At 31.5% G+C, this 12,037-nt stretch overlaps 2 protein-coding genes across 2 annotated transcripts; both read right to left on the reverse strand.

Moving 5' to 3' along the window:
- Window positions 1-10: 10 nt before the first annotated feature.
- LOC119604923 (ras-like protein 1) lies at window positions 11-6,091 on the reverse strand. Its single transcript, XM_037957836.1, has 4 exons — window positions 5,788-6,091; window positions 5,115-5,448; window positions 1,076-1,332; window positions 11-993 (listed from the first exon to the last, which is right to left on the reverse strand). Exons 2-4 carry the CDS (start codon window positions 5,251-5,253, stop codon window positions 817-819), a joined length of 573 nt encoding a protein of 190 aa, XP_037813764.1. The 5' UTR covers window positions 5,254-5,448; window positions 5,788-6,091; the 3' UTR covers window positions 11-816.
- Window positions 6,092-7,181: 1,090 nt separating this feature from the next.
- LOC119604886 (nuclear pore complex protein DDB_G0274915) lies at window positions 7,182-11,468 on the reverse strand. The gene is made up of 4 exons (XM_037957786.1): window positions 11,201-11,468; window positions 10,786-11,129; window positions 10,515-10,720; window positions 7,182-10,452 (listed from the first exon to the last, which is right to left on the reverse strand). The coding sequence occupies exons 1-4, from the start codon at window positions 11,290-11,292 to the stop codon at window positions 7,336-7,338; spliced, it is 3,759 nt and encodes a 1,252-aa protein (XP_037813714.1). The 5' UTR covers window positions 11,293-11,468; the 3' UTR covers window positions 7,182-7,335.
- Between the last annotated feature and the right edge of the window lie 569 nt (window positions 11,469-12,037).

The raw sequence follows: 12,037 nt of genomic DNA on the forward strand, positions 1-12,037 counted from the left end.
TTACATAAAATGTTAATACGTGTACATTTATTAAAAAATAATAATAATAATTATAAAATTAAGACACAAATTAATAATAAAATTATGTTAAATGTATGTATATAAAAAAATCAACCCAATGGTGGCAGAATACAGACCTAAGTCTAGGAAATATAATTAGTTCAATGAAATATAACTCGACTTTACAAAAAAGAGCAGCAATAAAAAACAAACACATTAAATTCACAATGAATATAATTTTTAAAATTATAAAATATGGCAAAGAAGATTAAATTTAGCGTCGCAGCATAAGAAAATTATAAAATATTTCTGTTATTAAAAATTATATATAAAATATGTTATGAAAACGTATAAAATTTATTTTAAAACATTTAGCACCGAACTAAATTATGAAATAATAATTTTAATATGTAAACCTCATTATTTGTTTTTCTCTCTTTTTAATATGAAAATATTTTTTATTTTGTTTTACTTTGTGCGTGAGCGAAAAATAGAATACTTATACGAGTGTTGTTATGTTGTTTGTTGACGTTTAGGATTTTTCTTTTCTGTTAATTAATTTAATATGAATTTAATGATTGTGCAATAGTTTACACATTTTTTATTTTGTATTATCAAAGTTCTTAAAAAATGTTAAATAAAATTATTTTATTGAAATCATAATTAGCACTGACATCAGATGTTTTATAACTAATGCACAGAAGCATTTGCTTAGTTAGTTAATGTGCATTTGTTTGCGCGATTCTTATCTATTTATGTAGTCTCTCGTTCAATGTACGATAATGTGCTACCACCTTATAGTTGAAGGAATTCGATTTAAAGAAGCTCACATTTGAATTTGCGATTTGTGTGTTTATATGTTTTGCGGCCCTTTTTCCCCCTGTGTTCTTTATCTTTGCGGATTTCACGAACCAAAGTGTAGAAGGCGTCATCTACACCCATACGCGTTTTCGCTGATGTCTCTACGAAGGGTATACCGTACTGTTTGGCTATCTGTATGCACAATTAAAAGAAAAATAGTATGATAGATATTTAGAAAAAAACAAACATGATTTAAGTCTTCAGTTTAATATACTTCTCTAGCTTGATTCATATTTACAGCCCACGCTTGTAAATCACATTTGTTGCCCACTAAAACCATTGGAACCTCTTCAGCATCCTTAACGCGTTTTATTTGTTCACGATATGTGCCAATATCTTCAAAAGATTTTGCACTGTTAACTGCAAAAACTAACAAAAAACCTTCACCGGTACGCATGTACTGATCACGCATAGCTGAATATTCCTCTTGTCCGGCTGTGTCCAATATATCCAACAAACATGTTTCTCCGTCTGAAATATAAAATAAACAAATGAAACAAGGTTTACTTTTTCATAAAAAGCGATATAAATCGTGAAAATTTACATCAATATGGAAACTTTTGCATTTTTTAATCTGGAAAAGATTTTTAAAATAAAGAATTACATTTCCTCTAGCGGTATTTTTAATTTAAATTTCTTTCGGACTTGGACAAAAAATAGGTGTCATTTTAAAATGAGGGAAATCTTGATTTTTTTTTTTTTTTTTTTTTTTTTTGTGGAAAAATTATGATATTCACGAATAATTTTCAAATTGAAATTTGATAAAAAAATTTTTGGAGGATTTTTGTCAGAGGAGGCAAGCAGTTGTTAAGCATCGGCAATAAGAAAAATATTACTACCAAATCCTTAAGAAGTTAAGAAAACTTCATTACTAAAATAAAACATTAGGAGACCTGATGAAAATAAAAACACCTCTTCATCTGCTGATTAGTAGACAGAAGTGCTAAAAATGCTGCAAGCAGTAGCGATTGTTTTAAATTATTTGCTGTGGCTGACTGCGTTAGCACAAAACATTTCACTGCACCACTACAGGTCGTTTTTTTGGCTTTGCTTTTTTCTTGGCGTTTGTAGCATGGTGTAGAAAAGTCTTTTCCCAATGAAAGAGTCAATGAAAATAAATCAAAAACACTGTGTAGGATATCACATGGTGTGAGCTGATTTAATTTGAATGGAATAGGTCCAATATGACCTATCCCTTATGAAAATCACAATGGATGGATATGTGTACAATACATCATCATTACAAAATTCGGCAGGGTCGTCAGTGGTAGTATAAAACTTAGTTGTGCCCCTTTTTGTTGAGATACACATAACTAAGAGCTAAAAAACCCAAATTGTGGTTTGGTGAAATAATGGATCGATTTAAAACAAAATCAATAGGGCTCGTCCTTGGGCTAAAAGTATTAAGCGTACCAAATGTCATTGAAATTTGCTTAAACAACTAAGAAAATGATTCTAAACCGATTGCTATACTTTAAGGTGGACCAATATTTTTGTGCGTTACAAATATCAGCCCAAAACCTATGGGTATAAAAACCTATGAAACAAATTTAAAAAAAAAAAACAAATTTTCAAACATTTTTGTAGTAATCATTCTGATTTTGTAGTAATCATTTTGATTTTTTTTAAATAACGTTAAAATAACCAAGCCATGTTAAGAAGAAAAGAAAAACTCAATGTATTTAGCTTATTACGATAAAAATATCGCTTATTACGAATAAAAGTGATGAAAATTTTGACACATATTTTAAAAATATCCAAATCCATAAGTCCACCATAATGCTCTGAAAGTATTTTTTGATTAAAAGTTCCCTAAAAAATTTATAATTGTTTTTACTTCATAAACTCAAAATTTAGGAATTTTTAAAATTCATAAAATTTTATAAACCTTTTTGGATCAAAAGTACCCACAATTACAGCTATTTTTACGTAATAACCCAGCAAAAAATAACTGATGTCATACTCTACAAACGACATCCCAGCAAAAAATAATTGATGTCATCCTTTACAGACGACATCTTAATCACATCCAAAAACGCGATTACATATTTTTTGCTTTTATAAACCAAATATTTCCCTAAAAATAAAAGTCCAGTTAAAATGGAGGAAAGAGATGTAGGAAAGTAACTAATAATAACATATTCGAAGTACATGACACTTTGGTGAAAAACCAGTGAAATTTACATAAGCATGTCATTGAAAGAATGTGGTTTATTTTAGACATCCAAATATGGAATTTTTACTGCTTCTAAAAATAGATGTAGTTCAAAGTTGTCAAAATCGAACAACATCCCACCAGTGACACGCTAATGTTAAATTCATAAATTTTTCACCAAAATTGGAAGTACTTCACTTATTTGTGGTGAAAATTCTACTTCTTTTTCCTCACTTTTTGCAGGCTTGGAAGCTGAAATAGGAAATTTATTTCGTTTTTTGGAAATTTAAAATTTTAAAAATTAAAAAAAAAACTGTTAAGATAATATAGTTAAGAAAGTCGTATGTTGAATTTTACTTAATTTTGAATTATTTAAACAATTTATTGATAAAAAAGTTTTATGGAATAGTAAAATATGGGACGATGGACAAATAAGGGCTGATACTTATAAATATGTATTTGTAAACATGGCACATATGAACGAAATAATAACTGCTAAGTTTTCAAAATATGTATTATTATTAATTAATAATTACACAGGCCAACGAAAGGAAGGTTTGTGAAAAATTTCAAAACTAATTCGACTATAAATTGTGTATTTTTAGATGCTATAAGCGAATCTGCAATTAGTTTTTTTCTATCACACACCATTTTCTTGCAAAATTACATCGAATATTTTGTTCATATATTACGGACATTTTATATAATTATAAAAATATATTTACATTTAAGGGTTAATTTGATTTTTGTCGGCGCCATCATAAATACGAGTTTTCATTATATATTTATCCTAAATTTCATTTAAATCGGCTGAAAACAAAATAATATTTCACTATGATTTCAAGAGGATTTCCCAATATTGTATAGCTTGAGTTTGACCTTCACAGTTTGTGGGTTAACATTTTTCGATTTTACTAAAACATCAGATGTGTATTTCCTATTTTCTTGAATTATATATTCTTTAAAAGTCTTGTATAAAATGCATAACAGTAAATAATAAAGCCAGTTTTTCAAAAATTTTAACAAAAAAATATTTTCTCCGAAATCCTCAAAATTCAAATCTCAATTACCGCTTATGTATGAGAGATATCGATCTAACTTCTTTACTATTTTAATCCCTTATTTATTGTACATAAGTCACATGGAGATTTTCTTAAAATTTTAAAATTTACTTAACAAAATTGTAAAAATTTTGAAACTGGATTTTTGAAACTGCCGTCTGAAGGGTTTCCCATTTATGACTACACCCCATATACGGTTTACGCTATCTAATGGGGATAAAATTTAACACGTAGTTAATACGAATATATTTAATATAATGACATGGTTTTTTTAGAATATTACCCAAAATTTGTTAAAATTTTTAAAATATTTCTCGGTTAAGTGTTTTGTGACACTAAATATGTATTTCAATAATTTTCTGTTAAAATCGAAAAATATTAATTAAGTGGTAAAATTTTTGCAAAACCCACTTTCCACTTCAGAGCCGTGGCAGCACTAGTTAACGTAGTTCTATGGCCCGAAATATTTTCAGAATGGATTTTTATAACTTTACGTCTAAGTCTGGAGGCAGAGACAGCCACTATTCGCAACACCTGAATAGTGACTAAAAGATGAAAATACGGAAAACTGGTGGGTGATACGGCTTTTTTATTTCCATATTCGGAATCAGCACTCCAAATAATACTAGAATTAGTGAAAATTTTTTAAAAAGTTTTTTATCGTTGGCCTGTGTTATCAATATATTTATGTAGGTAATTACATATTTATTTATAATTTATCCACTTGGAGTGAATATGTAGAATAACATATAATATTAAAATTATTTTTTCCTAGGTAATACCTACATTATGTCAAGTCCGTGGGATTAGCATGTAACAAATATCTTATTTATTTCCAACATTTTGCTTCCGACCACTGTTTTGTCAAGACATTTTTACTTTTAAAACAACCTTTCAACTCACTACTGTTACCGAAAAAGATGTTTCACCAATGTACATATCTTTTCCCCAACATCTGGGGTCAATTTTTAATACGTACCTCCATACTTATGCATAATATCTTTGTACATGTATGAATATGAAAATAGAAAACTTACCTATCACCACTTGTTTGCGATAAGAGTCCTCAATTGTTGGATCATATTCATCGACAAAATGATTTTGTATTAACTGAATTGTTAAAGCAGATTTTCCAACACCACCAGCACCGACAACAACAAGTTTATATTCCGTCATTTTCTCTTCTTAAGATGCGGGTTCGTTTTTACTTTTGTTTTTCCTCTTGGTTATAAATGCTACAAATTATTCGACCCACTGTGCCACTTGATTTGCTATGTTGTTGTTGAAATTTTCTTGTGTCGGTTGTTCGATGCGTGCGTACTTTGTTGTATGAATGTTTGTGTGCGTTTGTGTGCGTTCAGAAGTTCTAGTCTTTAATTTTAATGAATTTTCAGTAAATGGTACATGGAATAAAGACAAAAGCATAAATTAATTAAAGGAGACTTTAAACAGAAGAACTTGCATTTGTAGTTCGAATTTTTATGTATGTAATTAATTGATTTTCAATAATTTTTTCTTCAATATTACGCGATGTTTTTCTCTATTGTTGCAAGATAAATTCGCACACAATGTTTTAAAAAAATGTCAAGATATTTGGAAATTAGTCATTTTAATCTAGTATCTAACAGACAAAATGAACTGAAAATTTTATTTTTTGGGATTTTGTGCAAACAATTAAAGAGTTTTCCTTTATAACCGGGTGTTACTCGCCTTTATTTTTATTCTTTGTCACTTGTTCTTTGCGACTGGTTTATGTTGCTGTGCAGCCCAATCAATTTTCAGCAATTTACAAACATCACTTATTATTAAATACAATCAATTTTCAAATACATCCCACAAATTTTTACAATTGTGTTTCACTTTTCTTATCTTTTACTTATTGCACTTTTTAAATTATTAACATTTAAAAGAAATATTTCAAAATAAAACAAAATATATTTATGAACAGATTTGTCAGCAATACTTTATTAAGTCAATATAAGGCGTATTCATCAGAGCCCTGCGCCGACAAACATTAACGACGGCTGACATCAACAATTTCTGAGGCGGCTTAAAATCGAGTCTATGCCGGCTAAGTTTTAAGAACATAATAAAATTTGATTATAATAAAATATAATTTGTATGGGTTTTGAATAAACGCGAGATCCGGGTGATTAAAAAGCGGGATTGCAAGATTAAATTCTGAAAATACTATTTAATGAATTATTTCATAGAAAATCTCAAACGATACAAAAATATTCTTTAAATTAAAAATCTAGAATTATAAGTTTATTGAGTTGAAAGTATTTATATAGTATTTATTTCATAATGATTTCTCAATGGTTTATAAGGCAATTTTTCATAAAAAATTTGTTCTATAAACCATAAATTGTTATGAATAAGGCAGTAAATAAATAATTTTTTTCGTTTTTTCGAACTTCTATATTCCTACATTAAATTTTACTTGATTTTTCGAAACCAGCGTTCATCCAAAATCATGGCTTAATAATATAAACAACAATATTTAAAAAGTTATTTACAGCAATTTACAGTCTCTAATACAGTATCGGGGAGAAAATGGATTTAAAATAAAATACTAGTTTTAAAAAACAGAAAAAACCATTTCGGTGAAATTGTATTAAATATATAATAAATTAAATTATTTGGATTAAAAACAATAAAGCGGATCAGGCGGTAATTTTCAAGAATTCCTATCGGCGGCTAGTCTTAGTCGACGTTAAGCCGAATCGTCGCAGATCTCTGAATATACATTGGTCTCTTTTTCCTCTTCGTCTTTCTTTTCTTTAGCTAAGTGATGATAACTTGAAAAAATTGTGCGACATAAAAGATGTTTATGAAATTCCAGCGATTTCGAGGTAGAGTTTTACCATCCATACATATATTGAAAACGTCGATTATTTCATTATAATAAAATCGATAAACTTACTATTTTGTAAAAAAGTCGGAAAAAATTCGAGAAAAACTAAGTCTGAGACGACATTAAAAAAGTCGAAAATAAAGAAAATCTGATTAAATGTGAATATCAACCATAAAATATACCCCATTCAAACTGTTACGGTGATTTGCCTTCATTCCAACAAACAATTATACATACATACTCACAAATTCAAACGTTTTTTTTTTCGATTTAAATTACAGAGTTATCCACCCCATTGAATTAAATTTCAACTATTATTGAAGGATTTTAATTTATTTTTGAATTTATGTATTATTTTTATAAGAAAAAAAAAAAAACAAAATTTAAAGTACATCTGCGGGTCATTTTTGCAAACGTCTTGTGGCTCGACGTATAGGGCGATCACCAGGACCTGTTGTAATAGTTGATGGAGGTGGTGCAAATAAATTGTTGGACGCTGGAACATTAGGCTGCAAATTTGTCGAACTACCAGAATTAAAACTAAAAGCAGGCGCTGGTGCTGTTTTAGAAGTCACACTAGAACCAAAAATGTTGGGAGGATTGGTATTTGAATTATTTGGTGCTGACATTATTTGTTGCTGCTGTTGCTGTTGTTGAGGTTGTGGAGATCCGAAGGAAAATGGTTTATTAGTTGAGACTTCGTTCGTTTTTATAGATGCAGCCGCGCCAAATGAAAAACTTGATGAAGTGTTGTTTGTGCCGTTAGCATTGCTCCCAGAAAAAGAATTACTACTTGCTCCAAAGCTAAATGTTGAAGTTTTAGGGGCCAAGGCTGAACCAAATGAAAAACCGCCTGGAGACGCTGTGTTTTCAGTTGGTTTATTCACAGCTCCACCAAAAACACTCGGAGGATTGGCTGGTTTGCTGCTTGCAGCGCCACCGAATGTAAAGTTTTTGTTTTGTACAGATGTAGATGTGCCACCAAAAGTGTTGCTAGAAGTGTTTGTTGTCCCATCTGTTTTACTACCAAATCCAAAAGTTCCACCTTCGGAACTATTCGAAACTGCCGAACTGAAAGAAAATCCTCCAGAAGCGGCATTGGTGTTATTAGAATTTGTAGTTTGTGCTATTGCCGGCTTTGAGCCAAAACTAAATGGTGTTGGTGTACTATTATTGGTACTACTACCACCAAATACCGATGGTGTCACTAATGCCGCTGATTTATTATCCACATTTAAACCAAATGTCTGAGTAGCTCCTTTAACTGAGCTCGAACCAAATATTGATGTAGCATTCGAAGAATTGAAGACATTTTTCTCTGAACTATTAGTGGCATTACCAAATATAGGAGTAGGACCACTTGATGGTGCATTAAATCCTGGTGATCCAAATAACGTTGATGAGCTCGAATTGAAGGCATTATTGTCTGGCTGCTTAGAAGTGGCTGCAAGGTCATTTTGCGCACCTGATGACGAATTCTGATTTTTGGGGTCAGAACCAAACGAAAATCCAGAGCTAGTGGGTTGAGGTTTAATTACTGCATTCGTATTTGTTCCAAATGTAGGAACAGATGGAGAATTAACATTTGAACCAAAATTAAAAGTAGGGGCGGAGACCACACCACTACTTGAAGAAACTGTTATTGGTTGTATTGTTGACGATTGCTTCGATGTATTAAATGCAAAAGAAGTTGTACTCGTTAAACCACCTAGATTTGCAGATGTAGTAACTGCGCCAAAAGTTGGCACACTAGTTGTTGTGGTTGCTATGGCACTAGTAGTGGTAGTGCTGTTGATTGAGGTCGCTGAAGACGCTGATGCACCAAACATTATTGGAGCAACTGAAGCGTTAGTGACTGGCAGAGACGTAGTAGAAGGGGCAGTAAAACTAAAACCATTATTTGGCTTAACAGTGCTTGTGAAAGAGGTTGCAGCCACAGCTGCGGTTGAAGTACTAATCGTAGATGCTGGTGCTGTTACATTTGTTCCGAAACTGAAAGCACTTGTAGCTGACAAAGAGCTTGGCACTGTTGAAGCTGTACTTGTTTTGGTGGTAGCTAATGTGAATGCAGCACTTACAGCAGGAAATTGTATCAAGTTATCTTTTGTCGAAGTTTGTGGATTTGCTGACAATTTATTCGTGTTATTACTATCCGAAGCAGACGAAAGCTTTGACGTCAACTGTGTTGATTGGCCAAAGTTAAAAGCATTACTATTATTTGCTGAAATAGATGAGATTGATGCTTCTGAAGCTTTAGGATCTTTTAGAGTACTATTAGATAAAACAGCATTAACAACTGGTGTAGAACTTGTATTGGAAGTGCCGAAAGAGAAACCACCTAAAACGGGTACATTTGGTTTTGGGTTGGTTTCCAAGTTTTTAGTAGCATCAATACTCAATGTACTACCAACATTTGCCGATGATACCTTTGGTTGGGATAATTTCAGTCCAACTAAAGGAGAGGATGTTTTTGTATTCGTAGAAAAGTTCAATGAACTAGATGTGTTTGTCATTCCCGCGTTACAGGAGGATGTGACTGTAGTTAAAGTGGTTATTGTGCTAGTAGATTTTAATGCTGATATTACTGCAGAGGAATTAGTGTCTACTTTGTGGTTGTCTGGTATGTCCAGTTTTTCTTTTGCCGAATCTAATTCATCACCATCGGAGTTCTGATAAAGTTCTCCTCTTAATCCACTCAACATCAAAGCCAGCTTAGATTTTTGTGTTCGTTCTATCACAGGATTTCTTAAACCACTTATTGATGATAACTTCTTGGGCTTAACAAATGGAATACCCGCACATTCGCCAAGATCATTTAAATCGTCAGTGTTTTCGCCTATAGATGTGCCCGATTCGTTTGTTCCTGTGCATTCATCGTCGTCATACTTCTTGTTGAACAATGTTAAGCGAGGTTTGTTAGCTGCCTGTATTAAATTCATTTGACTTGTCCGATCGGGATTATAAGTTGGCTCCGATACGGTCCGCATAGGAGGAACCCCTCCAATATTATTCTGATCCTGACCACAAGGAGTTGTTGGAATAGGAGTTATGGGTTTTATAGTGTTATCCACCTTTCTCAAAGTATTTTCGAGATTTTCAAATCTCACGTCGACTCGTGTGTTATTTGTCTTACTATGATCGTGGTATCGTTGCATTTTTGCTTTTTGCATTTCATATGATTCTAAATTTGTTGGCATCGTTTGATTGAGATTAGTAGATGCTGAAACTCTCTTGGCATTTCCATATGGTTTGCATTTTATGCTTGAACTAAGTGAACTTGTAATGTCATTATTGTAATTACATACGCGTTTTTTGGCTTGTTCTGGGGAAGTTCTGGTTTCTGGTATTTGTACACTATGATGTGGCGTTATACAATCCCGTTGTCTTTTGTATCGTTGGCAAGATAACGATGACGTTAAAAAATGTTGTGGAATTGTTGATGTATTGTTTCCAGTATCAACCGAGTCATTTCCAGCACGATTGCAATATTTTTTTGAGGTTTCATCCACTTCTAAATCCTGAAATAAATATATTTGTTTATTTACCCTTGTTATAAAAAGAATGAAGTAAGTAAACTTACATCACTGTTAATACGTTTACGGGATATCTCTTTCAGTACATCTAAAACACTCCGTGTTGGAGCCATATCATTCTCTGTAGGAGGTGGGTGAATTATAGGCCGATTCTCTCGGGACAAATCTTCATTTCGTTTAGATTGTTGTAAACCCATGACAGAACTGGATCTTAAAAGACTAGAAATCGTGTTTCCCAAAAACGATGATTTCTCTATCGAAAAAATATATAAATTAATAAACCTTTCTAGAAATAAACCTAATCATCAATATACAAACCTGGTGGAGCTATTCGTATCATGGAGAGTTCTTGTTTAGTAGCCCTATACGGTAAATCAGTTTTCTTAAGGGTGACTGCTGGAAACTGTCCTGGCTTACTGTATAGATTATGTGCTGACATGCTGCGATTTAATCTAGTTCCACTCTCATGGTATTTAACAATGCGTGACGCTAAACCTTTGCTTTGAACATCGGCTGCTATTCTTGCATCAATTTTCGTAATATTTTTAGATTTTGGACTGACAATTGATTTGTTATTACAGGCCGAAGGTGTGTGTGTATTATTTAAACAAATGCTTGAATTACTTCGATGCTTTGGACTCAGTGAAGTACCCCATGAAAAACTATATACAATATTAAAGGCAATCAAATGAAAACTCTATTATTATGTGCAATTGTCTTCAACGAAACTCACCTGCTTCCATTAAGATGTGTGGATTCGGCAACAGGATTAACTTGAGCCATGTTAAAGCTGTATCGTCTCTCTAACGAACTATTCCCATCCATTATGATATCTGATCTACTTCCGAATACTTCTATTACTAACGTTGTTTAAAATTTTTATTAATTTATTCAATTTATGGAGTAATTTTAGAAAACAGCGCACATTTCAGAAACGCCACTTTTTCTTATATGACAGTTGTGTTTAAATGTCATTGCCTTGCTAGAGATCTGTGTCGCCTTAATTTTACGACGGCGGAACCTAACTATAAATTTCAGTGTCAGTTTGTCACCCTATAGTTTCCAGCCCTGCGCCTGTGTTCTGTATACTTTGATTTGAAAATAAAACATTAAACTACAAGAGTCTTCCACTTTTTAGAAGTGTGATTCAAATAATTTATAAACTGAGAACATTATAATTTAAAAAATACAATGGTTTTTTGGACACACATATTTTGTACGTATGTATGTGAATTTTATTCATGTTCTATTCGTTTTCGTTGAAATACAAATATTTTTTATAAATTTCGTGAAAATGAGTTGTATAACGATATAAATAAATAAAATAATATTAACGAATGCAAAAATTTCCTACTCTGATTAAATATTAATCTTTTATTTGAAAATCATTTTTAACATGGATTTTCAAATAAAAGACCTTGTTTTTTAAATTTCTTTCAACATATTCAATAAAAATTTAAATTTTAATTAAAAATTTTTAATTTCACTAAAAATTTTAATGAAACCTATATATATACACTCCCGCTCACTTAAATAGGTTCACTGTTTTGTTCACATTCAAATTAATTAT

This window comes from Lucilia sericata, unplaced genomic scaffold (genome assembly GCF_015586225.1).
Source record: "Lucilia sericata isolate MDLA Ls3-8-SP2 unplaced genomic scaffold, ASM1558622v1 Contig000014F_arrow, whole genome shotgun sequence".
Taxonomy (NCBI): Eukaryota; Metazoa; Arthropoda; class Insecta; order Diptera; family Calliphoridae; genus Lucilia; species Lucilia sericata.